Below are 25,575 nucleotides of genomic sequence, written 5' to 3'. Positions count from 1 at the left end.
GTCACGTGACATTGTTTTTGTTCGCTCACTTCCCGATTGAGCATTTTGTGTTAAGTGACTTTAATTTGCCCCAGGTGTCCATGCTTTGAGTTAATGATGTTCTTTATTTAAATGCCTGGGTGACTGAGCACTTCGCTCAGTATTATACCATGTTTTTGGTTGATCCTTTTTAGTATTGTTTGGATCAGTAGTTGCGCTTGTTTTCCATGCCTCGAATGTTCTCGTTTCCCGGTGAAGACTGCGTTTACTTTAATCCTGAGTTTTGTGTCTAATAAAGACTGTGACCTGCACCTGCATCCGCCTCCAGTCCCGTTTCATAACACAATACTGTTTACTGATGTCTTTCCCCTAGATCTAAGCACAAGTCTTTGTGGCTAAAGTGCTTGCAATCTGTGATTGATTACCTAATGAACCCGCTTTCGAAGTCGTCTTATCCTTTTGCAATATTGATCCAAAATTGAGGTCAACTGTGCCTGCTCAGCATTTTAATACATGCCACAGAACACAATAGCTTGTTTATTGTTTCATTGTATCAGACAGTACCTCTGATTGGAAACATCTGCACAGGTTCTGTTACTCCAATCTGTTTTCCAATTCAGGTTTTTTGTTTGTTTTGTACACGCTGCTCAGCACAGGCAGGAGGCCATGGGTATAGGCTGTGATGTTATCCATGTGGAGATAGAAGAGGGTCTGTCTAAAGATCACCTGTTGGAGACTTTCATCAATTGTGGTAGGACCTTCTTTATAACTCCGCCAGATTTAATGATATTACACCAGTCACTATATACGTGTCAGATTGTTGGCGTATGTAATCAAATCAGGGTTTTGTGTTGTGCTGTGTCAGGGTTCCTGGTGTGTGTTCAGGAAGCTGCTGTGGGCCGGTGTGTGGTGGTGGTGCTAGAAGGGCTGGAGAAAGCTCACTCCCTTAGTCACATGCTGGAGAATCTATGTGAGGCACTGGAGAACCGTGGCTCACTCTACTCCCTCTCTCTAAACCACAGTGAGACCCTTATGCTCCTCGTTATGGACATGTAGTAGAACTGGTAGCTAAAAGTAAAAGCAAAATGTTGAAATATATGAGAATGAGATGAACCACTGATTTAACACTCTTGTTCTGTTCGCTAGTCAGCAGTGTTCTGTCTCATTATACATTTATAGCAACAACAATTTATAAAATGTATTTTTTAAATACCTAAAACATCAGCATGTGACCTTACCAGGAAGAGAATGTCAGAGCGATGCACTGTTATTCAATTTACATTGGCTGCGTATTAGGTTCCACATTGACTACTAGGGTCCTGCATGTTATGCTTAAATTCATAAATGATTTAGCTCCAGCATATCTTGAAGATCTCCTGTAAAAAAATATAGCCCAAATCAAGCACTTTGAGCACTTCTCTCAACTTTATCTTCCTCTGGAATTTGGTTCCAGAGCATATTAGGAATGCAACACATGCAAGTGATTCTAAAAACAAGAAACTAAGTTTATTTCATGATTTGTGGTAATCGTAGTATACATTGAGTATTTTAATCTTTGTTATGTAAGGCACTACTGACTCGCCACCTTTTGACCAGTAGGTGTAGAAGGACTGTACTACTTCCAGGAGGGCAGTTTTCTGATTGGCACCCTGGCCAAGCCACGGCTGCAGGGTGCTGACTTGCGACTGCAGCAGCACTTCCGCTGGGTGCAACTGCGCTGGGACACTGAGCCACTCAGCAGCATGCTGGGACGTCACCTCCGCAGGAAACTTCTCCACAAGGTCAGCCCACTTTTTCCATTTCCTCATTCCTCGTCTTAGTTTTATGAGCTTTCGTTTGTGATTGCATCCACTGCACATTGTGTCCACTGTGAAGAACTGTTATATTTAATCATGTAGGAAAAACTTTTTCTACAGTTTTCTTGAATTATATTTCTTAAACCAGCTGTACTTTGTACTACGATAAGTAACAAAACTGACTGAAAGTAGCAGAGGCAATAACACAGCAGACTAATTCAGTCAAGTGTTAGTCATTGTTGGTAGCAATTAATCCTTTTGAATTTGAACGTTTTTGTGCTGGTTGCAGTCTCAGGGCCAACCCTGGACCCCTGACGAGCCTGTGCACAGAACTCTGTCCTGGGTGTGTTCAGTCTGGCAGCAGCTCAACAGCTGCCTCTCTCGCCTAGGAACACCCGAGGCCCTGCTCGGCCCTTATGTTTTTCTCTCATGCCCAGTCCTGCCAGAACACACACATGCCATCCTGAAGTGAGTACATCTGACTTGCACACTTTCATCTTTTACTCGAGGTCACATTTCTATGTCGATGATGGCCTGCGGTCTCTGTTCCACTGATTGTGCTTCCTCGTAGGTGGTTGGCGCGTCTGTGGAATGTGCTGGTGGTCCCACGCATTGAGGATGCTGTCATCTCTAGGGTAACAGCCAAGCACTCTCCTTTGCAGCGACGGTCTCCTAGCAACAAGAGCCTAAGTCCAGGGCAGAGGGCGGTAGTGCGAGCAGCTCTCAATATTGTCCTGAATAAAGCCGTGCTGCACAGCTGCCCCCTGGACAGATCAGGTGCAGTATTAAAACACTGAGGTGCAGTACCACACACTGGGTGCAGTGGCTACACACTCTGAGACGCAGTTACACACATTAGGGGAAGTTACAGACATATGCTGCAGTGTCAGCTATGCTAACATATGTGATTCATTTATCAATCTTTTACTAAAGCTGTGTGATCTTGTAGGCCAAACCAAATGTGAACTTCCCACCATATTATCATTTCTGCAACACTGATTTTCTTTGTACAAGCATGCATATGTTGCTAAATGGCTTATTCATGTTATTATGCAACCACTGTGTTTTGCATAATTTTCATTAAAATTGTGTTTAATTGAAAATACAATTGAGTTTTGAACAAAGTAATCCATATATAAAAGTACAGGTGCATCTCAAAAAAATTAGAATATTGTGGAAAAGTTATTGTTTTCCGTAATTTAATTAAAAAAGTGGAACTTTCATATATTCTAGATTAATTTCACATAAAGTGAAATATTTCAAGCCTATTTTTGGTTTTAATCTTGATGATTATGGCTTACAGCCCATGGAAATCAAAAATCCAGTATCTCAGAATATTAGAATAAAGAATTTATAATACAGAAATGTCAACCTTCTGAAAAGTATGTTAATTTATGCACTCAGTACTTGGTCGGGGCTCTTTTTGCACGAATTGCTGCATCAATGCGGCGTGGCTTGGAGGCAATCAGCCTGTGGCACTGCTGAGGTGTGATGGAAGCCCAGGTTGCCTTGATAGCGGCCTTCAGCTCGTCTGTATTGTTGGGTCTGGTGTCTCTCATAGATTCTGTATGGGGTTCAGGTCAGGCAAGTTGGCTGGCCAATCAAGCACCGTAATACCAGTCAGCAAACCAGTTACTTGTAGTTTTGGCACTGTGGGCAGGTGCCAAGTCCTGCTGGAAAAGGAAATCAGCATCTCCATAAAGCTTGTCAGCAGATGGAAGCATGAAGTATCTCCTGGTAGATGCTGCACTGACTCTCGACTTGAGAAAACAGTGGACCAACACCATCAGATGACATGGCCAAATCATCACTGACTGTGGAAGCTTCACACTGGACTTCAAGCAGCTTGGATACTGGTCCTCTCTACTCTTCCTCCAGACTCTGGGACCTTGATTTCCAAATGAAATGCAAAAATTTACTTTCATCTGAAAAGAACACTTTGGACCACTGAGCAACGGTCCAGTTCTTTTTCTCGTTAGCCCAGGTAAGACGCTTCTGACATTGTCTCTGGTTCAGGAGTGGCTTGACACTAGGAATGCAACACTGCGATATTTCTGTATTATAAATTCTTTATTCTAATATTTTGAGATAGAGGATTTTTTTATTTCCATGAGCTGTAAGCCATAATCATCAAGATTAATACAAAAAGGCTTGAAATATTTCACTTTATGTGTAATGAATCTAGAATATGTGAAAGTTCCACTTTTTGAATTAAATTATAGAAGACATTAAATTTTTCAAGATATTCTAATTTTTTTAGATGCACCTGTACTGTACAATTGTAAGTTTTGAAGCTTATTAGTCAAGATTCACATTAGAGAGTCTCCTTATATGTAACTTCATACAATCTCAAAAGTTCTTGAAGGATACAAACATTTTTCACAACGAATTTGATTTTCAGGAATACGGCATTTCTTGAGGAAATGGTCTTATGAACGATTTACAAATAAATCTCAGAGAATTTTACAGTTGCCTCTTTCTGTGTGCAAATATTCTTCAGCGATCAACCAGCTCTTGCCAGAGTTCCGGGGTGGGTGTTTTCCACTCTCCTCCATTAGCTACTCTTACAGGAAAGGTGGCAGGAAAGGGCGTGATAGCGCTGCGTGGAGACGATCCAACACCAGTCCAAGAAAAAAAGCAAATCCTGCGTCTGGAATAGACTCAAACAGCTCTATACAAGAAGGTCAGGGGAAAACTGTCAGCATTAAGGTCACTTTCCAAAACCGTGTATATTTTTTGTATGACTCAATACATATGAATTAATTAGAGTAACACATTGTCTGTCTTTATTTTTCTTCAGTGTCCAGTTCAGACGTTCAACTAATGACAAATGCCAATCATCCTAGGTTTGTTTCTCTGCTGTGTCACCAGCAGAGGGCACTGTTCACTCATAGACACACCACCATTGTGGAAGCATTTTGGTTTATTTGGGCTATAAGCCTGCGTGACTTACGAATGTGTTTTACCAGAGTCAGTGATGGGAATTCGGCTGGTCTCACTCTCTACTCTGATGATGAGAGCGACCTGATCAGGGAACTACAGACTTTGTGCTCCAGCAAATCTGAGCCAGATATAAGCAAGGTAATTCAGCATTCCATTCAGTTCAAACTGCTCCAAGTCTGTATCTTGTACTCAGTGAACAGTGAGTTTGGTGTCATACTGTGTCCTGTAGCAGTTTGTCAATTGCTTCAGTTCTGACCAAAATGCATTATTTAGTAAAACAGTATTTTACTAATGGTTAACATCATAGAAACCATTTCTGTCCAAAATCTTGTAACAGTCAGCATTGTGGACAACCACAACTCCCTCTTATCTAGATATCTATTAAAGATATGCACTTATCTTCTGCTGCAGATTGCTGTGTCTCAAAAGGACTTCATTATGCTCCCTGGCCCAAGTCGAGATGCTCATCGGAGAAAGGTGGAGCACAGCTACGCTGGACTCCAAGCACAAGCCATCAGAGAAGACAGCAGTTTGGACAGCACACAGCCTCCAGTGCAGCAGGTAAAACCAGCACGACTCTACAGGATGAACAGATCATTGCCTGAGAACTGCAGCGTGTTTTACTGTTCTAACACCTAGCCCTCCATAAATTAATTTGCGAGCATGGTTTCCAGGGGAACTGATTCTAATTATTAAAACCTGATCTGATAAGGTCAGACAGTAATGGTTGTACAATTGGTAGTTGGAATTTACATAAAGGCCACAAAGTCTTATGTTGCATATATGTCTAAATTGTGCGCTCTCTCTCTCTCTCTCTCTCTCTCTCTCTCTATTGCTCAAGGTATGGGGATTACACAGTAGTTTTATACACAACACATACTCTTTATCTTTAGTTGTTCACCCACAGAGAATGAAAGACTGAACAGAAATATCACAGCTGTAGTTACATTAATACTTTTGCTCTTAAAGGAAGCAATGCGAACAATTTAGCACAACACCTTGACCCAAACACAAAACAATGCTCCAGAAATTCAGTCTACCTCAAACACTGCAGGTAAGTCATAACAGCCATATACTGTATAATGGCTGATAAAATGATTACAGATATCCTAATACTTGAAAGATAATTTTGCTAATTAGGTTAATAATGAATCGTTATAAATAGGCTAATACATAAAGCTTGTTGGCTAAATAGGTTACTATACTTAATATTTAAAATATCTAAGAATAGAAGCATCTGAGTAAGGATTGATAGTGTTACAGTAAAGCAGAGCTGTCGTCTGCAAGGCTGGAGTTTTACAACCCTGTTTCTAGAGCTTGCTTGTTCTTCTCTTATTTTTGAGAAAGACCTTTACATAAAATCTCTTACACTATCAGTATGTATCACATTGTAGTTGTAACATTAAAGAGAAAGCAGCTTTGAGGAAAGGCAGCATCCCCCCCCCCCCCCCCCCAAAAAAAAAAAAAAATGACTAGCACGACAGTGTGCAGCATGATGTAGCAATGCTATGTTCTTCTGTATGTTTGATACCCTTGATAAATGATAAGGTTATGAATATACTAGGAGTGGCAGCAGGTGTAGAAGTGTAATGTGCATACAACAGTAACAGATTACACAGCCAAATGTTGACACACACTGAATTGAGAAATAAAGAAACGCTTGCTGTGGTATGATGTAGGAGGAATCCCGAAGGAAGTCATTAGCCAGACACAAAAGGGATGAGAACCTCTAAATTAAGAAACTTGATCGGGTATAAAATTAGGGTAGACTGTAATAGAAGGAAATGTGGTAGTTTGAAGAAATCAACAGTGACTATGTTTACATGGACATCAATAATCTAATTATTGACCTTATTCTGAATAAGACAATATTGTGATTAAGGTGTTTACATGAGTCACTTTTAGAATATTCCTTTATTGTTCAAGTTTTACATGTTATAGAACACGGATCAATTAATGGCACACGTCATTACGTCCCCACGCCACGTCGTCCGACGTTCCCTCCAGAATTTCACGTATCAACATACAGTTTGTCTTCATTATGGTACCGTATACAGTTTTGGGTGTTTCATTTTTAATTTTACAAAAGCTTCAAGTGCAGTTAATTATTAGTCGTGCTATACGTGCAAATAGACGACTGCTTGAAGCCTTGGGTCACATCCCAAACCACGTACTTACCTACTATATAGTAGCTGAAATACCTACAATATAGCAGGTAAATACGCGGTTTCGGACGCTCTCTTGTTTGCTGTAAAACGGTTGAGCACTGCCGTGTGTGTATGTGTCCTGTCGCAAAATGCAGTGAAAACTCCCACACGACGTTGATAGTGTGACCAAGGTGTGTACATGTCGATAATGCGACTAAAATAGGAATACTCCACATGTCTTAATGCTATTTGTGTTTACTTCAAGTATGACCTTAGCCAGATTAAGGTCATCAATAATCGCTGTTTAGATGGTAGTTTCTTAATCAGAGTATTGTCTTAATCAGGTTAATATTGGAATATTGTTGTCCATGTAAACATACTGACTAACAAAATTAATCTGGTGCTTTATTCACATTCAAATGCGTTACAACAGCCACTGACGTGATCTGATTACATTTGCTATGAGCCAAAATTATGCAGTGTGTATGAATCTAGTTCTGTTTAATACATGAATTGTGGATCGTTGACAGATTAACAGCAGTCATTTGGAAAATGTCCACACATCCCCATGCCGAGTGGCCAGGCCCAAATCTCAGCTACCAATCCCCAGCAGCAAGGGGCATCAGCAAACTCCCAGCAGCTCCCACCGAGCCACCAATACCTCCACCCCCACTATCAGCAGCAGCACCCGTCTCTCCCAAACGCACAGCAGCAGAGCCCACATGAGCAGCAGAACAAGGCAGACACAACCCAGCAACCAAAACAAACAACCAGAAGAGGAGATCTGGATCCTTAACTCCAACTTCCATAAAAACTACAGTAACCGTGAATAGACTCCCGTTTCCAGCCCTATATCCCCATTCTGTGAACTTCTTCCAAAGCGTGTTACTGACAGCTTTTTAGTATTTATAATAAATGTTGTCCATACTTGTTACACTATATTACCTTGTGTACTTTGGGACCATAGTTTTATTATATTTCAGTGTTGAAGTATCAAGTTTGAAAGAAAAAAAAACAACTGAGGAATTAGCCTGGGAAGGCTAATAAAAGTAGTGCTTTGTGAGCTTTTAGGTGATCAAAGGAAGAACTTAGTCTTTTTCTTTTTGCCAATAAGTATTTTCAAATAAGTATTTTATGTTTAAATAGTTGCAAGATTGGTTCTACATATTGTTCAAATTAATCAGGGTTTTACCAAATATGTGTAAATAAAAAATAGGAACTTAAATGTTATATATAGACTAGTGGATGTGGTGATACGCTTGTATATTGAAGAGCTTAACAAAAAAAAAGAACTGTACATAGTGTTTCTAATATTACATTTTGGTCGATTTTTCTCACTTGTTTCAAAGTGAACTGAATGTGGCAATAAGTAACGTCATTGCAACACAAGTCCTTTTCTTTTGTCTGTAAAGCCTTAATGAGTAGTTTTAGTTGCCCATGGAATGTGTGCCGAGTCAGGACTTGCTTGAACTTTGACCCTTGTGCAGAAGCCACTGCTGAAATTTAAACATCAATTTTTGGTTTGTTCTTCTCTAATAAACACTTAAGATAATCAAGTATTATTTTAAACTCACCATTGTTCATATGTACAGAAGAGATTATAGTCAGCCACTGATGTTGAAATTGTGAGATAGGTGTCTGATGAGGTTCACGGAATTGTCCTGTTTCCTCCAAGCACAACGATTAAAAATGCACTGTTACCCTAACCATTACCACAAGCCGTTGATTTTATTTCCCGTCACACATCCATGCATATACTCCTGTGTTATTAATCAGGTGGAAAAGTGGGCAAAATAATAAATTAAAAAACAGAAATGACCTTGATCACATAGTGTCAAAACCATGACCCACCGATGAACCACTGCATGCCACCACAGCCTCCCAGATTCTGTTCAGAGAGGTGTCTTCCCTCACTGTAAATCCCACACATTCTCAACTGGATTTAAATCAGGTCATTTTTGAAGCCTTTTCTGTCTAGCCAAGCAGTGGAGCATTGTCTTCTTGAATGCTGATACTTTCTTTAAACAGGAAGTTATCTTCCAGTTATCTTCCAGAAACTGGCAATAGTTTTGGTAGCTGAAATTCAGCTACCAAACCTGAAAAGGTCCAACCAGCTCATCCTTAATGATAGCAGCCCACACCATTACCCCTCCCCCACCTTGCTGACACCGGACTCAAACTGCTGCCGCATGTCCGTTAGCGATCTAGCCTCCTGTCTATGCGTCTGACCCATCAAGTGTTTCTCTCATCTCGTCTGTCCATAAAACTTTTGAAAATCACCTTGTAAGTAATTCCTGTAAGCACGTGACATCATCTACTTTGGGAGACTCTAGGTAGGTTGCAGTTCTGGAAAATGGTGGCAGTTGAGACTAACAAGTTCCCGGTGTCTTCATGTTTCATTCTTCGCAAGTCTTTTGCAGTTAATTTTGCAGCGAACCTGCTGACTATTATCTACAAAGTGTTTGATTGTCAGGTGTTCACGCCTCAATAGTTTGGCAAAAGTGTTGCATCCTTCTGATAGACATTTGACACACACCTATTTGCACATCTGAATATAAGATGTTAATCACTTTAAGCCACACCCTACCTCACGAAGCAATTAAATATCACCTGAAAATTATTATACCAAGTAAACTTTAAGGTTTGTGGTTTAGAGTTGGAAAAATGTGCCTAGAAATAATTATATGATCAGAATATGGACTTGCCTAAAAATTATGCAACTGTAAGTTATAAAAGCCATTTCAGCAACATGTCTGCTGAAACTTTTTGAACAGATGCCTTGAGTTAAAGCATTCATTCTGATGAATGCAGAATGTAAGATTTGACACAAATAATAAAAATTTTACAGTTCAGTATCTCTTGAAAAAATAAATTTTTTGTTTATTTTTTCACAAAGCGTCATTTTCAAACCTTTGGTTGGTAGTGTAAAAAAAAAAATCCACAGTACTAACACTTTGCATTTCATTTCGGGCGTAATTTGTTAGTAGTTAAATAAAATTCCTAAATATAAAAATAAAAAGTTAAAAGTTGTTGTCCATGTCTTTTACAAAAGCACATTTTACGGTACTTTTATACGAACAGGTTTGAGGCTTGTGGACTGAAAATTCAATAAATAAGCTGTAATAACTGTTTGTTCTGAAAGGATCTGTGAAGGCCACCAAGAGGAACATGATAAAAGTGTCTTTTTTTACTTTTTACAGTGGGGTGATCATTTCCTGGTCCCACTGTCTCATAAGTACCTTAAATTAAAAATATGTTAAAAAATATGTTAATTTATTGTACCACAATTGTACGATCATCAGCGCACATGATAAAAAAACAAAACAAAAAATAAACCACAGCACTTCAGAATGAGTGTGTAAAATGATGACATTGTACAGAACATGAGTAGTCCTAAGTTAGCAGGAGCTCATGAAGGCAGAGTCTGTAGTGTGATTGCCTGGGGCTTAGAGACGAGTGTCCTGGATGTCGTCCTCGGTCTCCTCCTGCAGTGTGAGTGTGACGGAGCTCAGTTTGGGCTGCGGCACGCGCATGCTAGAGTTGCGGCGTGGGAAGAGTTTGAGGCGCTCGGCCGGACTCATGGCCTGTTTCAGCTGGCTGGTCTCGTTCAGCAGGCGCTGGATTGACTCATAAGTCTTTACCTTGCCCTGCTCCATCATCTGTCGCGAGAAGGTGAACATATGTCTCAAACTTTAGTATCACTGTAATTAACTGTATTGTTAATCTTAGATATGACTGCTCATATAAAAATACAGCTAGTATTACAGAATGACAGTTATGATCATGTACATAACAGGTTGACATTATAATATTATAGCTGACTATTTATAGTATTTAATATCAACTTTTATCTATAATATCTATAATATCAATTAACTATAATTGGGTCATACTACTAGTATTCTTAAAAGGTATGTTAGTGCGATCAATAGCTTTCCTGATAGCACATGATAATACTATAGCAAATTGCATTCATGATAGTATGATATTGTTGCTCCTATTAGTGTGCGTCTAGACTGCTATCTCACGGGACCAACAAAATCCTCTTGGTCAAGTAGGCTGTGTTTGTCATGATGTAACCAAGCTAGCTTTAGATGTTTGCCCCACCGGGGACCGTGACCAGGCGGACCAGCTGCTGATAACACTGTGAAACTGTGAAATCATGAATAATGGTACTATACAGGTTAATTCAAGGTAAATTACTCGATTTATCCACTCTAAGTCATTCCTTCCACCATTTGGAAGTAGAAAATGAATGATGTTTCATTCACAGATTGCTTTTCTATTACACCTAATACTGTACAATATTAAGACTGTTTCCACATGAAATGTTGCATTAGTTTGTGCTAATTTTGTGGAATTTGAAAAGTAATCCATGGTTTTCGCAACTATGTAGAGATCTGGGTGGTCTGGGAAATGTGTATTATATGTAATAGGCTATGTATAGGAAGTCACTAATGATTGATCACAATACACTGCTTTGCTTATACACTATATGGCAAAAAGTATGTGGACACCTGAGCAACGTATGCTAAAGCATACGAGGACATTCAAGACAATTGTGTGCATTAAGATTTCCCTTCACTGTTCCAGCAGGACAAGGTCCCTGTGTAAAAAGCAAGATTCAAACCCATTATAATCTATAATGGGATGTTCAACAATATCCCAGCACATGGATGTAATTGATCAGGTGTCCACATACATTTGGCTATATGTATGTATGAAGTTATTTGTTCCTAACAGTGCAGCAGCCCAACAACCTACTGGGCAAAATGATCAGAATGCCTTTTGATTATAAACATAAAAGTAAAGTTTAAGAACAAAGAGAGAGGAAAGAGAAAGAAATGGACAGGGCAAAGCTCCCTTATGGAGCTTATGGTGGTCCTTATGGTATCTTGTCTCTCTCCTTACCAACTAAAAACAAACTTTCCAGCTTACCACTGGTAAGTGGTAAACATCATAACCACATTAGCAAATGCTAATGGTTTGATACTTTTAATGCACCTACTATATAGTTAGCTAACAGCTGCAGATTATGACATATTGATCTGTCTTGTAGTGTATTCAGATGCAGCTATTTGCTGAAATGAAAGCCTGTCAATTTGTCACCAAAATGAGTGAGTAACCTATCTGGCTTTGTTGTTATTTGACCACGGCTGCCATCTCAGTATTTGCATATAGTACTGTGATTTTTTTTTTTTTAAAGCTGTGAACTCAGGCAACAGTGCCAAAATACGGCAGTGGGTGTAAATGACTTTGAAGCCATGCTTGTTTTCTGCATTGATAGTCTAGTGTATTTTCATGTTAAGCAGGTATAGACAGTACTACATGTCATAACAGGGCAAACTGATTTCTGAATGTTTATGATATATTAACCATTTAAATTGTCCTTCCACTGTGTCCAAGTTTCCAACAATTAGGCCAGTTAAGTAGTCAGCACTGAAATGTATGCCGTCTGTAGCAAAGCAGATTCTGTGCAAGTATTATATATTTATATATAAATATATGAATGAAATCCAAACAAATTGCTGTTATTAGTTTTTTGTGTTATTAGCCGTGTTTTTCCACACATTTCAGGTTCAATTCACTGTGACGGACATTGACTGATTTATACCAAAAGGTGTTGATTAATTTTCTCTAACAGCATTACGGTATCAAGCAGTAAGGTTTACATTAATGTGATCATTCTAATCAGTTATCATTTCTATAGTAACGACTTAAACAGAGATTGGGGTTAGGATTAGGGTTAGGCACATGCTCCACATAAACAGATATTTAAAAACGGTTCTTGTTGGTATTGTGAAATGTTCTCTCTGGAGACATTTATGTAACATTTTTGGAAGGAGTGTCCAATGTAAGCACTTTGTAACAGTCAAAAGGTGAAGTTTTCCAACACAGAACAGAGGGATAAGCACTTTCTGGGGGTTTTTTTTCCTTAACATGACAAGCTGCATTTTTTTCTTGTCTTATTAATTTCAAGAGCATGGAATAGGTTTATAGTGTGCTTTAACGTAAGTGACAACAGTAACTTAAAACCACAGACATTCCACAATCTTAAATGTAACTACAGTCTGTTAAAACGTACAAAGTGGCATTCTTAAATAAAATTTTTTTTTTAAAAAATGAAGAATAAAACGCTTTGAGAAGTGCTGTTATTGGAAAACTTCAGGGTGATAACAGTAACACCGCTTTGTGTCTGGCCACATCGGACCACCTGCATGTTTTATTCATTACATATAATTCTATAATATCTCAAAAACAAAACCAGTATAAACTATCATTTTACAGCACACCTAAATGGCTTATTTAAGTTTTTTATAATTGATTTTTATTTGTTTATTGGGGACCAATTGCTGGGTTTCCTAATTGTGTTCAGCCAGCAGAGCTGGTGAAATAAAAGTGATGACATTTACCAGGAAGCACTGGCACTCCAGCAGCGGTTCCACCTTGTGTTCACACAGTAAGATAGTGCAGGAGGAGAAGGATTGCCTTAGCGTCTTCTTCAGTACCTTCACAGTGCTGCAATCCATCACAGTTACCAAAACACAACTCATCAGTTACCGTAACAAAAACCAGTGTAGTAATTTAATCTCAAATTCAAGTTCTTTTTCTGTTCACAGAGAAATTACAAAAACTTGTTTCTACCAGCGTGCTTTCTCTTGGCACAGACCACAGAACAACATTAGCAGTCTTCTGTGTGTTACTGTTATGCTGGTGGTTCACCTACATGGGGTCAAGGTGGGCGCTGGGTTCATCCAGCAGCAAGATTCGGGCCCTACTGAGGATGGATCGAGCCAGACACATCAGCTGCTTGTGGCCATAGCTCAGCACATGTCCTCCGTATTCCAGCTGAAAATCCAGCTTATCTGGAAATTGCTCAATCACTGATTTAAGCCCCACCTGAAAAACAAACACGTATTAAAACTATAACACAAGGATAACAGCAACGTTTTTTGCACATTTCTAGTTGCAAATAACTGTGAGCAGCACATCCGTAACCTTCTGAAACTCACACTTAAATCCATAAAGCATACTTTAACAAAATTATATACTTTCCATTATCACTTATTCTAAGTACTTAAGAATGGTATCAATTCCCTACTAGTGAGTTTAATTACTGTCACGTCTTCAAATCAGAATTAGCCAAACGTGACTTGAATGTTGGTTGACTGCTGGACAACGCAGTGTTGCCATGGAGGAGTTGTTACTTGACAAGCAGTTAGGATGTGTGCAAATAAAGTGTAAATAAATGAGTGTTACAGCATTGAGACTTACCTCCTCAACAACCCTCCACAGCTCCTTGTCACTGTGGCATCCATATGGGTCCAGGTTCATCCGAAATGTTCCAGTAAAGATGAAAACTTTCTGTAGCAGCCGAGGAGTTACAAATCCAAAATGACAGAACTTATATAATTATGTAAGAGCAATACAAATTTTTGTCATTCGAAGCTGTGGACATACCTGAGGCACCACACCAAAAGCCTTCCTCCATTTTTGCAGGGACATGTTATAGCAGGAGACGCCATCAATAGACATGTCTCCATCTGTGTAGGCCAGACGCAGGAGTGCATTGAATAGTGTGCTTTTCCCAGAACCTGTCCTGCCCAATATGCCCACCTAAGAACCAAAAACAATTTTCTTGATAATAATAATAATAATAATAATAATAATAATAATAATAATAATCATGCATTTTGTAAATGATTTACATACAAAATAAATATACTGTAATACCCTTCATTAACAAAGCTATAGTGTTATAGTGCTGTAGTGGAAATCACAATCTACCATTATCAAAGTTATTACTAGTTAATTTTTTAGACTTTTTAGCCTCTTTGAATGAGTTGAATCCAAATCTCAATAACTCAAATATATAAATAATGTCACATGATAAATAATGTCAATAATGCCTATACACTCACCATTCACTTAGAATACACCTGTATACTTGCTCATTTATGCAGTTTTCTAATCAGCCAGTCATGTGGCAGCAGCACAATGCATAAAATCATGCAGATAATGGTCAAGAGCTTCAGTTAATGTTCAGATCAAACATCAGAATGAAGAAAAAGTGTGAGCTCTGTGACTTTAACCACAGCATGGTTGTTGCTGCCAGATGGGCTGGTTTGATACTGCTGATCTCCTCGGATTTTCACACACAACAGTTTCTAATGACTTGAGTTACTATAGACTTCCTATCAGTCCTGTTTCAGCCTATAGACTCTCTGCACACAGGATGTTTTGTTGTTGTTGTTGGTGTTTGCAGCTCCAGCAGGGGACCCCAAACTTCCTTTTCCCAAGCCACATTAACCAGCTCTGACTGGAGGATCCCGAGGCGTTCCCAGGCCAGTGTGGAAACATAATCTCTCCACCTGGTCCTGGGTCTTCCTCGAGGTCTCCTCCCAACTGGACATGCCTGGAGCACCTCCCTAGGGAGGCGCCCAGGGGGCATCCTTACCAGGTGCGCGAACCACCTCAACTGGCTCCTTTCAACGCAAAGGAGCAGCGGCTCTACTCTGAGTTCCTCTCGGATAACCAAGCTTCTTACCCTATCTCTAAGGGAGAGGCCAGCCACCCTCCTGAGAAAACCCATTTCGGCCGCTTGTACCCGCGATCTAATTCTTTCGGTCACTACCCAATAAATCAGAATCCTCAAAAATATTTTGAGCAGACATAGTACCCAATGTCTTTGATCCTGTTTTATCAGAATTTAGGAAGAGGAAATTTCTATTCATCCAAGATGTTTTGCCTTTAGTATAGATTGCATTTAGTATTTAGTGTAGGTGTGTGATGTGAAACACAACATTAGGCTTGTGAATGACATGTCCAAGGGAAAAATGTATATAAAGGGAAATACAGAGGGCTTAAAACAGAACCTTGTAAGATACCATTTTGCACTTTGCAACTTTTGGGTTAGGGTTAGGGTGATACATAATGCTTATTCCTATTTAAATAAACAACATTCTTAAAGGTGTATTAATCCATAATATACAACGGTTAGTTCTGGTCCACTAATTTGACTGGACACGCAGTGTTCTAAGAGTGCTGATATTTAGTATAACATTGGGACATTTCAGTGTTTCACTGTATCACTCCGCTTGTCTGTGTTCACTACAGAAAACTGCTACTACACACTACAATCTGTGCGTTGGCATGGCAACTTGCAACCACCCTATCAGCTGTGGCTTCTCTCTAAACTATTTTCTTTGGCGGATAAACAAACAAAAACAAACAAACAAAATATTCAACATATTGTGTTTGGAATATCAGTTACTCGATATAAATATCTTGTTTATTGAACTGTATTGTATAAAAGCAATATCACACTCACAGTCATGCTATTGTAGTGAATATCAGCACGGCTATGATCGGCACGTAGGGACAAGGCCACAGGAAATCACAGCTGTGCTGATGTTCACTACAACAGCACACTTGTTCATGCATTATTGCTTGAATGAACTGCTGCTGAATTAAACTTTATGATGTTTTTTTTTCTTTTTGAAAATGTGTGAAATCATTGGTTATAAGGCCTAAATTTATTTGATCATTAGAAAAGGATCATTTGTTACTTTAATGTGTTTCAGAAAAAAAAAGACATTGCTCTTATCTTATTGCTTACTGCCACATTTGAAAAATAATCTGTTCTGGCTAAAACAACAGTCTGATAAGAAATTGTTTCCATGCCACTTGGAAGGCGTCCATTTTGGGGTTTTCGCCATCAACACTCCCACTAACAAGATATTCGTTTGAGGGTACATAATCGTTCACTTTATCCTAGGACAGATCCTCTAAAATCAGAAAAAAGGTGGGGACTGACATTAAAGAGAAACACATAATAACAAATTTAGGACAACCCGATGTCCTTTTCCCTCAGACATGTTCTCTTTTTGAGGCTTAAAATAGTGGTCTGGCCAAGATTCAGAAAAAGCTTAGGTGACCTACATAATTTTGTTTGTGCCATGCTTTAGCAGTAGATTTGTTCAGTGTCAGTTGCTGGAAAGCATGGAAACATTTTGTTAAGTAAAAGCTTGTATGGGGACTGAATTCAAATTAATTCAGAAAAAAAAGTTAGGGAATATTTAAAGCTTTTAATAATATTGTCTCCATGCTGTAGAAAAAAAAGAGTTCCTCAAAGGTTAACTGGATGGCTTGAGCTTTATAAAAGTGTCTAATAGAATATTTTCTTAAACTACAATAACCTTACAAGAAATTTTGGTTTGTGAACTCTGATGGTCAACTGCACTGGCACCTACACATACCTTCTGTCCACCCTCCACACTGAAAGAGAGGTTCCTGAGCACGGCATGTCCTGCCTCAGTGTATTTGACTGTTAAGTTGCGTATGTCCATCTGCCCATGACTGGGCCAGCAAGTGTCAGTGCAGGCCTCTGAGTTCTCAATGACCAGGGTTGAGGCTTTTCTTTGACCCAGCCTTGGTTTAGGCTCCTCGGACGGCAGGTCGATGAACTTAAAGACGCGCTCCACAGAACGCATCTGGAGGTGAGAATAAGAGCAATGATGTAAGCAAGTCAAGTAATTGCCTAAACATGATTGTTGGTTTGTTTGGCTTCCAAATGATGCTTGAACTTCTTGTACTTGTGATTGAGTGCAGGCTAAAGTCGGTAAGTCTAATTGTATCCATGACTTTCAGGGTGAATATCTGCAAGCGTGCAGGAGTTCGTATGGGAAGACATTTTATGCATATCAACAACACATTTCACCACTTCCTCTGAAGCGCTGTGGAAGAACGTAATGTTCTGCACCCTGATAAGACTAATAACACAGACTTTGTGCAGACAAAAAAAAATAAACCTCTGCATTGACAACAGCCTTCACACACAATCTCTTCCTCACCATTACAGAACAAATTCTGCTTTTAGCCACAACGAAAGACAAGCTAGGGTGCAACTTTACATAGGGGAATGGCAAGAATGAGTAAAGTTACCAAGATGAATGCATAAATATGTGTTTGGGTGTGTGTGCTTAAGTGTGTGAGCAAGAGGGGGGGTGCACATACCATTCCATCCACTGCAATGCTGGTGACGACACACCACTGGAAGGTGCCGAGAATGAGCATCGCCAGAGCTATAATGATACCAATCTCACCCGATTTATCCTCTGTGGAATAACACACAAGCACGTGAGTAAACATCAAGCACAACAGTGCATACAATGACCTCTAAATTCACTTCAAAGGCATTTCCCTAAACACTGTTAGCAATTACCTATCAGTGAAATTGCCTGTGAAACCTGCCAAATCAAGCATTCAAGCATGTGCTTACTGTCTACAACCTCTGCAACCTCCAGTATTCAGCTCCAACTAGCAAGGCCACTTACATAAAGCGTACTAGTTCACACAGAGTGCACTACAGAGGGTGCACAAGCAATATGCCTCATGCACTCAGGATAGCTTTAGAGTGGAAAATAGAAGCGCGGGCTTACGGTTAGTTCCTACTGCAATCCAGGCAGCGAGTGTGAAGAAGAAGAAATAGATGATGTCAGCACGGAAGAGGAACCAGCGCAGAGTGGAAAGGTAGAGGAACCAGATGGATGTGTGTGTGTTGAGGACTTTATGGAACAGAGTTTCAAAGTACGCCTGCCGGTCAAAGGCCCGGATTGTCCACAGTCCTTTTAGTGAGATGATGAGATGGGAGAAGATGGGACTACGAGCTGGATGAGGGGAGAGAGAGAGGGAGAGAGAGAGGAACATGTTAGCAGAGGATCATGCCATTGGACTCACAGAATGATGGTGGCTAGAGTAAAAGAAACATAATTTTAAAAGTAATTATTGTTCAAGCTTTTAGTCAGGATAATGCTGATTATTAAACAGTGCTGCCTGTAGAATACCCTTCCTTCATCCCTTCAAATGTAAGGATGTGTTATATATTCCACTCAATTTATTTGTATAGTGCGTTTAACAATAGACATTGTCTGAAAGCAGCTTTACAGAAATATATAAACGCAGGATACAGATTTTAAGTGCGTGAATTTATCCCTATTGAGCAAGCCGGTAGTGACGGTGGCGAGAAAAAACTCCCTAAGATGATATGAGGAAGAAACCTTGAGAAGAACCAGACTCAGAAGGGAAGCCATCCTCATCTGGGCAACAACGGATAGTGTGAAAGTAAAGGGAAGTTCATTATGGTTTTCATATGAAGTCTGTTTGTTGAACTAGTCCACTAGTCCATTACTGCTTATGAATCTGACACAGCAGTAGAATCATGAATATTGACTTTTATTGGTTGCAGTCTGAAATATAACCCTGTGCTTTGAACCTTTTTGCTATGAAGCCCCTGTTCATGAGCATGCCAGCCACACCTGCACGTATACAAAAGGGCTGAGCCATCCTCAAACTATTCATTTATCATCACATTCTCAACATTCATTAGAGCATGCAAACATTCTTAACTCGCTTTCACAAAGAAGACCAACCCCCTCCTGCTTAGGGAATGATGATAGCATAGTCAGAAGAAAATCTTCTGTTGAGTCATTCCAAAACTGTCCCAGTTCTGTATGGAAAATCCGCATTTGCTCCCTGTGCGACCTTAGAAAGACTGACATAAAAACTAGCCATCAATGTTTGAGGACAACACATTTCTGCTTCCTGTTCATGAGCAGGGTGAGAAGTGATCTGGACAGACTGGGTCAGTACTGGGGTTATAGCGTCATTTGGGACATATCACACTGCACATAAACAAAGACAAACAAAGAGGCCAAATTCGGACTTCTGCCCATGCTGCTTCCTTTGAGATATCCCATCTCCTCCTGCCTGACTCATTCATCCTCTCATCCTCTCCTGTTTTCTGCCATGCCACTGACCTTCTGCCAGAGCCTTGTCAAAATTTCTGACTCCCCCCCTGGAAGAGTCCCATCCCAGCCTGATCTATGTACAGTCAGAAATATATCTTAAACTAGGCTTCACAGCTAGCCTTCCCTATAACCTCTGTTGGAATGCAGTGCTCATTCTTAGGATTCTTTCTGATCCTTACATTGTTCCTAACCATTGTGTGTCTGCCTCTGATACAAAGCTGGCACCCCCAGCTAATACGTAAAAACACTGCTCAAGCGAGGGAATGGATCGAGGAAACTGGAAACACTTTTGTCCCTGACTGACGATGTGTATATGCAAAAATTGGCACCCACATATCTGTTAGTTCTCACCTTCTGTCTCCATTTGCTTCAGCTGTTGACCTGTGCGCAGGAAGTACTTCCTCATCACAATAAAGACAATGGCCAAGGGTGTAGCTGCAAGAAAAATGTACGGCCGCATGATGGACACCACCAGAATACATCCCAGCACCACCAGGGTAAGCTGTATAGAGGAATGAAAATATTTCATTCAGGCAGGCTAAATCAAGGACTGATTAATTGGCTCTAATCATACTGTACTTCTTAATTTTATTTTTTTATTTTTTTATTTGGCACACAAGTTTTGGAACTCATTGTGGTTACAAACCTGTACAAGGTCAAACATCAGCAGAGGCAACATGTCATCTATAGTAGCCATGTCCTTAGTGAACCTGTTCATGATACGACCTTTAAAAATGAAAACAATGCAAACAATGACAAAACGCACCACGCCACATGAAAATAAAGGCATACTGCTGCTGTGTTTCTATCTCACACACCTGTCTTCATGGTGTTAAGGACAGACATTGGGGCCCTTAGCACAGAACTCAGCATTTTCTGATGCAGTTTTTTGGATATGGTGATCATGGTGTGGACCAGAGGCAGTCCCCGAAAAAAGCCTAGAGCTAAGATGCTCTCCGATGTTGCTACATAGATGTAAATGATGTAATAGCTGCTGGTAGGTCGGGCAATGACAGAATATTGTGTACCAAGTAGTGATACGTTGGTTTGCTTGGTGGCATTTGAGCCAAGATTCTCCTCCTTCCAGATTTCACTGAAAAAGAATGGAGAGGAACGAATGTGGTCACCAACCCTGTTCCTGGAAATCTACCTTCCTAAAGACTTTAGCTCTAGGTGGTCAGGTGGGCACGATTATGGTTAATTATTGCCTTAAGAAGTTCTTGATTAACAACAGGTGTTAGATTTTGGTTGGAGATTAAACCTGCAGGAAGGAAGAGGGTTGGTGACCACTGTTTTGAGTAAAGACTTCTGCTAGACCACCACACATAATTGTCAATTTCATATATTTTGTTTAAAAAAAATATTTAAAAAACAAAACCAAATATCAAGCGTTTTTATCAAGATTTGCTGTGGGGAAAAAAGTGGCAGTTGTTACTCTATATGATAAAGTAGGACGGCTTTCATTTATACTCACTCAGTTATCAGAAAAATCCCAACAACAGATCCAGCCACCTACAAGCAGAAATTTAAGCAATCTTCAGCAAAGAACTGAGGAAAAGACACTTGATTCTTTTTTTGGACTTTGAACCATTGAACCTCTTTCAAGCATTTCTGCCAAATGGACTGGTTTCATGTTTGTAAATAATTTTGTTGTGCCCATCATCACAGCTGGCCTCAGTTAGGGAGTCAAACAACCGACCGAGAGACACAACCCAGCTGCCCAGTGTCAATGCACAGTTAGCCTGATTCGCAAAATTCTATAAAATCCACAAAGTCCAAACATCCACGCTCAAGAGTTATATTCAAAATGACATTTGAATTATATCCACAGCTAAATAGTGATGAGTGATTACATTTTTATTTTTTTGAACTTTTTTTTTTGGAAGTTCAATAAGATAAACACTGATTCAAGTACATGCAAAGATGAATAATGATTAGCATGATTACCTCAATAGCATAAATGATGAGGATGAAGATCAGAACATATGTGAGACTTTTGTTGGTCGATACATATCTGAGATACGTGTTCCATTTTGTGGTTTCAAAAGCATCCTCCATTTGTTCATCTGCAAAGCATGCCTGAGAAAAAACACAGTCATAATTATTCTCAAGTGTCATATTCAGTACAACATTTGACTTATACCCACAATTATAGCCACTTCCTAACAAACTGCGATATGTGAAGAAAAGAATTTCACTGTGCTGTAATGTATATGTGACAAATAAAGGCGTCTTCTTCTGTTAAAAAAAAAAAACAGCACAGAGTTAAAATTATGTAGGTGCCATAATAAAAAATGTTCACTCTTTTATGAGATATCGAGTCTTATAATGGTGCTACAGTGGTACAGTGGGTAGCATTGTCCCCCGGATCAATCCTGAGCTTGGGTTACTGACTGTGTGGAGTTTTGCATGTTCTCCCTGTGTCTGTGTGGGTTTCCTCCAACCTCCTATTACTGGCTATGCTAAATAGCCCTGAGGTCTGAATGAGTGAGCATGGTTCCCAAAGATGGATTGGCATAGTGCAACTACTGAGCACCGGACAGATCTGGCATTTTAAATTCACTGTCCTGTCACTCTCACCAGCACATAACCAGTAAATTCCTATTGCTCCACATAGTATAGATCAAAGGGAGGCTTGCAGCGATAGTCAGTGTTACTGGTGTTACACGGTGTTTCGGTAGCACACCGATTACATCACTTGCCCACTGCGGCACTGCCCAGCACTGTCGTTTTGCTTTTTTATAGTAATAAAAATCATTTACTTCAGTTAGAGAACAGACGCTACAATTAAAAACTGCTCAATTCAGCATGACCTGAATGAGTCAGAGTCGCAGCACAGATCAGATTTCATTTATTACATAACGAGAGTGAGGCGAGCTGACTGACAAGACGATGGCGGAAGATAAAGTTTCAAAAGGTCTATGTTTCATATGAGCGAGGTTGTCATTGTACTGTTTTGTTGTTGTTGTGTCTTTCATTAAGAATAACAATGAACCCACCACTCAACCACCCTATCCCCCCAATCCCCCCGAAGTGCTAGCAGTACTACTGGTGTTGTCACATGTTGATTAACCGATGGGAAAATTTCCTCACCATCACAGCCATAATCAGGGGTATTCATGTACATTGTATTTTTATGGAAGGTTCACTTTTATAAAATTCTTTCTTTACAAAAATGCATCTAATCTGACTGAATTGTGACAGCAGTTACTTTTTAATGCTTATCCAATGATTGTTAGCTTGTGCCTTAATATAAGACATCAAGTAGTTCATGTTACCACTTTTGACTAGTGCCATGGAGATACATCTGTTTTGACCTTGAAGTGGAGAATAAACACACTTCACTGTAAATGGCGCACTTATATAGCGCTTTTATCCAAAGCACTTTACACTTTGTCTCATTCACCCATTCACACACACTCACACACCAATGGTAGCAGAGCTGCCATGCAAGGCGCTAACTTGCCATCGGGAGCAACTTGGGGTTCAGTGTCTTGCCCAAGGACACTTTGGTATGTGGAGTCATGTGGGCCGGGAATCGAACCGCCAGCCCTACGATTATTGGACAACCCACTCTACTACTTGATCCACAGCTGTCCATTCTATGAATTTTTTTTACCTCACTAACCAGATTGGAGAGGATAAATGACATGGGGAAGAAAAAGAAAACGTGTGAAAATTCTTCCTTTTCTGACTTAATGTCTCTTGTCCAATGAGTTTTACTTCCGAGTTATGTCAAACTCACTCAATTTACAAAAATGCTTGTGATTGGATAATAGGATAAGAACTTGCACTGGCTCATGTTTAGAAAACTAGAGTCTACATGCATTTTTTTTCATAACAGCTCTGCTATAGTAGTTTTCAGTTTGGTTTAGGAGAATAGTTGATGACCCTTGGGTTAGACATTTTTTTAAGATCATATGATTTGTATCTTTAAGATTAAGCATCGAACTGTAAATTACAATAGGGTGAATCAAGAGCAGGGCTAGGTTCCAGGGCCTATGGAACTACAGAAGTACTGTACCATCCTGTCTGACATCTCTTACCTCAATATTCTCCTCATCCATTTCTCCGGTGATGTTGTAGATACTGTCTTTGGACAGTCTTCGGGTATAGATGTCCAGCTCGGAGGTCAGCTCACTATGGGGCACAATGGACAGACGACTGTGGAAGGAAGACTGGAGCTGGTCACGTCTACCCTGTGTGTTGGTCATAAAGGCCAGCACAGACTGCCTTCTCTGGCCTGCCATGTGCACGCCGTGGTTGTGATATATATCGTTCCCCATGAACGATTCATCCACCAGCTCATACTCAGGCACCAGGGAGAACTTGCGGTCAGGCAGTGGCCGCTTGGCCTCCTCTTCCATCACCTGGATGAAGGAAGCCTTACGGTCGGCCGCCAGTGGATTGATGATAACTGAAGCCTTCCTCTCATCTATGTAGGTGGGAGGAGCCACCTGCCGGTAGGAGGGACGATCGGGACGTATCCCTGAGGTTTCATCCACAGATACTCTGCGTAGTGTCTCAGTGAGGATGGAGCAACGGCGCTCGGCAGTAATGTTGTCATAGGCCTCCAGACCCAGCAACAAAGAGCTGAAGTCAGGCCGCCGTGACTGCAGCTCTGAAAACACGCCATAAAAAAAACACTCACCGTTGTGCAGCAGCAAGATCTTGTCAGCCCGTTTTAGGTGTTCAATCTTGTTAGTGACCACAATGCGGGTCTTGGAGGCCATGAGCCTGCACAGACACCTGGGAGAAAGACATCTGCTTACAAGCGGTTTAAAACTAAATAGATAATAAACTCAATGCAATATAAGACACCATATATCAAATGCTAAAGTCATATAGTACAGCGGTTAACTCATGAAAGGACTCCCATAATCACTTCATACTGTATATGACAGTTTTCGTATTTGATATACATACTTCTCAAATATCTCTTTCTCTGTAGCAATATCCAAATGTGTGAAAGGTGCATCCAGCAGGTAGGTATCAGCATCTCTGTACACAGCCCTAAGAGATTAAAACAAAACATAGTTTTCAGTTTTATAAATGAATCTTTACATTAGACACAAGTGGAAAATCTCTCAGTGTATCTTCTACACAAAGAAAATTATACTGTACATTTTCACTCAAAGCATATTTATTCTTTATAACCAATTTTTAAAGTAATGTGAATTTATAGTGATATAAATTAATATATAGCTGAATACAAAAGTTTATATAAACTTATGAGGAAATAAAGAAGACAAAAAGTGTATTATATAGCAACCAGATATATAGTTTCTTAGTTTTCAGTGATGTTATGTCTTTATCACAAGAAACAAATAGTATATGTTAAAGATATTGTTAAGATACAAGTACAGAAAAAATGGATACCAGTTTAAAAGTTTGTATTTTCATTTCTGAACAATTTATAAACCTTCTCTAAGAACTTGTTTGTCCTCTAAACAGCTTTTGGGTCCCACTGGTTTTAACAGTCCACCCGCTCACCCTCATTATTCTTGAAATATTGAAATTGTTCAAAAATTCTTGAAAAATTCTTGAAATACGTATATTCAAATCAGATCTATGTACCAAGAAGGTCAGTGCAGAACTTTTGTCTTGTTTTTAATCCCTGTCATTGATAAGATATGACCAAATTACACTTAATCTTAGCAGATTGGAGATATACTGTAAAATAAGGAATATTTTTCCTTTTTTGAGTGTGTACCTGGCTAGGGCGACCCGTGCTTTCTGTCCCCCACTCAGGTTCAGTCCCCCCTCTGCCAAAGGTGTCCTATCGTTCTCAGGAAGAGCAGCCAGGTCCTAAAGATCAAAGCACATATGCATGTTGCATTAATTTCTATTCAGCAGAGCATAGTGCTTAATTCAACTAATCTCATGATTAGTTCTGACAAG

The 25,575-nt window shown here is 39.8% G+C and overlaps 2 protein-coding genes across 3 annotated transcripts in view; one reads left to right on the top strand and one right to left on the bottom strand.

The window, feature by feature from the left end:
• The window catches only part of cttnbp2 (cortactin binding protein 2), a 53,279-nt gene extending 44,855 nt beyond the window's left edge, over nucleotides 1-8,424 (top strand). The window contains exons 14-23 of one of the 2 annotated variants that reach the window (XM_053623096.1): nucleotides 631-730; nucleotides 845-1,000; nucleotides 1,579-1,760; nucleotides 2,065-2,243; nucleotides 2,347-2,552; nucleotides 4,276-4,458; nucleotides 4,576-4,621; nucleotides 4,745-4,856; nucleotides 5,130-5,279; nucleotides 7,396-8,424. In XM_053623096.1, coding sequence (XP_053479071.1) covers nucleotides 631-730; nucleotides 845-1,000; nucleotides 1,579-1,760; nucleotides 2,065-2,243; nucleotides 2,347-2,552; nucleotides 4,276-4,458; nucleotides 4,576-4,621; nucleotides 4,745-4,856; nucleotides 5,130-5,279; nucleotides 7,396-7,698 — 1,617 coding nt within the window. In that variant the 3' untranslated portion in view covers nucleotides 7,699-8,424. Of the gene's footprint in view, nucleotides 1-630; nucleotides 731-844; nucleotides 1,001-1,575; nucleotides 1,761-2,064; nucleotides 2,244-2,346; nucleotides 2,553-4,275; nucleotides 4,459-4,575; nucleotides 4,622-4,744; nucleotides 4,857-5,129; nucleotides 5,280-7,395 lie in introns of both variants that reach the window. The other variant, XM_053623095.1, reaches the window with a different exon arrangement.
• A 511-nt stretch (nucleotides 8,425-8,935) lies between these two features.
• cftr (CF transmembrane conductance regulator) overlaps nucleotides 8,936-25,575 on the bottom strand; it is a 29,568-nt gene continuing 12,928 nt past the window's right edge. The window contains exons 12-27 of the mRNA XM_053623098.1: nucleotides 25,388-25,482; nucleotides 24,601-24,687; nucleotides 23,721-24,423; nucleotides 21,622-21,753; nucleotides 21,149-21,186; nucleotides 20,493-20,767; nucleotides 20,321-20,400; nucleotides 20,026-20,176; nucleotides 18,307-18,534; nucleotides 17,882-17,982; nucleotides 17,125-17,358; nucleotides 14,327-14,482; nucleotides 14,141-14,230; nucleotides 13,593-13,765; nucleotides 13,279-13,384; nucleotides 8,936-10,524 (exon numbers count right to left, since the gene is read on the bottom strand). Coding sequence (XP_053479073.1) covers nucleotides 10,312-10,524; nucleotides 13,279-13,384; nucleotides 13,593-13,765; nucleotides 14,141-14,230; nucleotides 14,327-14,482; nucleotides 17,125-17,358; nucleotides 17,882-17,982; nucleotides 18,307-18,534; nucleotides 20,026-20,176; nucleotides 20,321-20,400; nucleotides 20,493-20,767; nucleotides 21,149-21,186; nucleotides 21,622-21,753; nucleotides 23,721-24,423; nucleotides 24,601-24,687; nucleotides 25,388-25,482 — 2,862 coding nt within the window. The 3' untranslated portion in view covers nucleotides 8,936-10,311. The remainder of the gene's footprint in view (nucleotides 10,525-13,278; nucleotides 13,385-13,592; nucleotides 13,766-14,140; nucleotides 14,231-14,326; nucleotides 14,483-17,124; nucleotides 17,359-17,881; nucleotides 17,983-18,306; nucleotides 18,535-20,025; nucleotides 20,177-20,320; nucleotides 20,401-20,492; nucleotides 20,768-21,148; nucleotides 21,187-21,621; nucleotides 21,754-23,720; nucleotides 24,424-24,600; nucleotides 24,688-25,387; nucleotides 25,483-25,575) is intronic.

Source organism: Ictalurus furcatus, chromosome 4 (assembly GCF_023375685.1).
Source record: "Ictalurus furcatus strain D&B chromosome 4, Billie_1.0, whole genome shotgun sequence".
NCBI lineage: Eukaryota > Metazoa > Chordata > Actinopteri > Siluriformes > Ictaluridae > Ictalurus > Ictalurus furcatus.
Note: the sequence above shows the minus strand (reverse complement) of the source record. Positions and strands in the feature narration are given on the sequence as shown.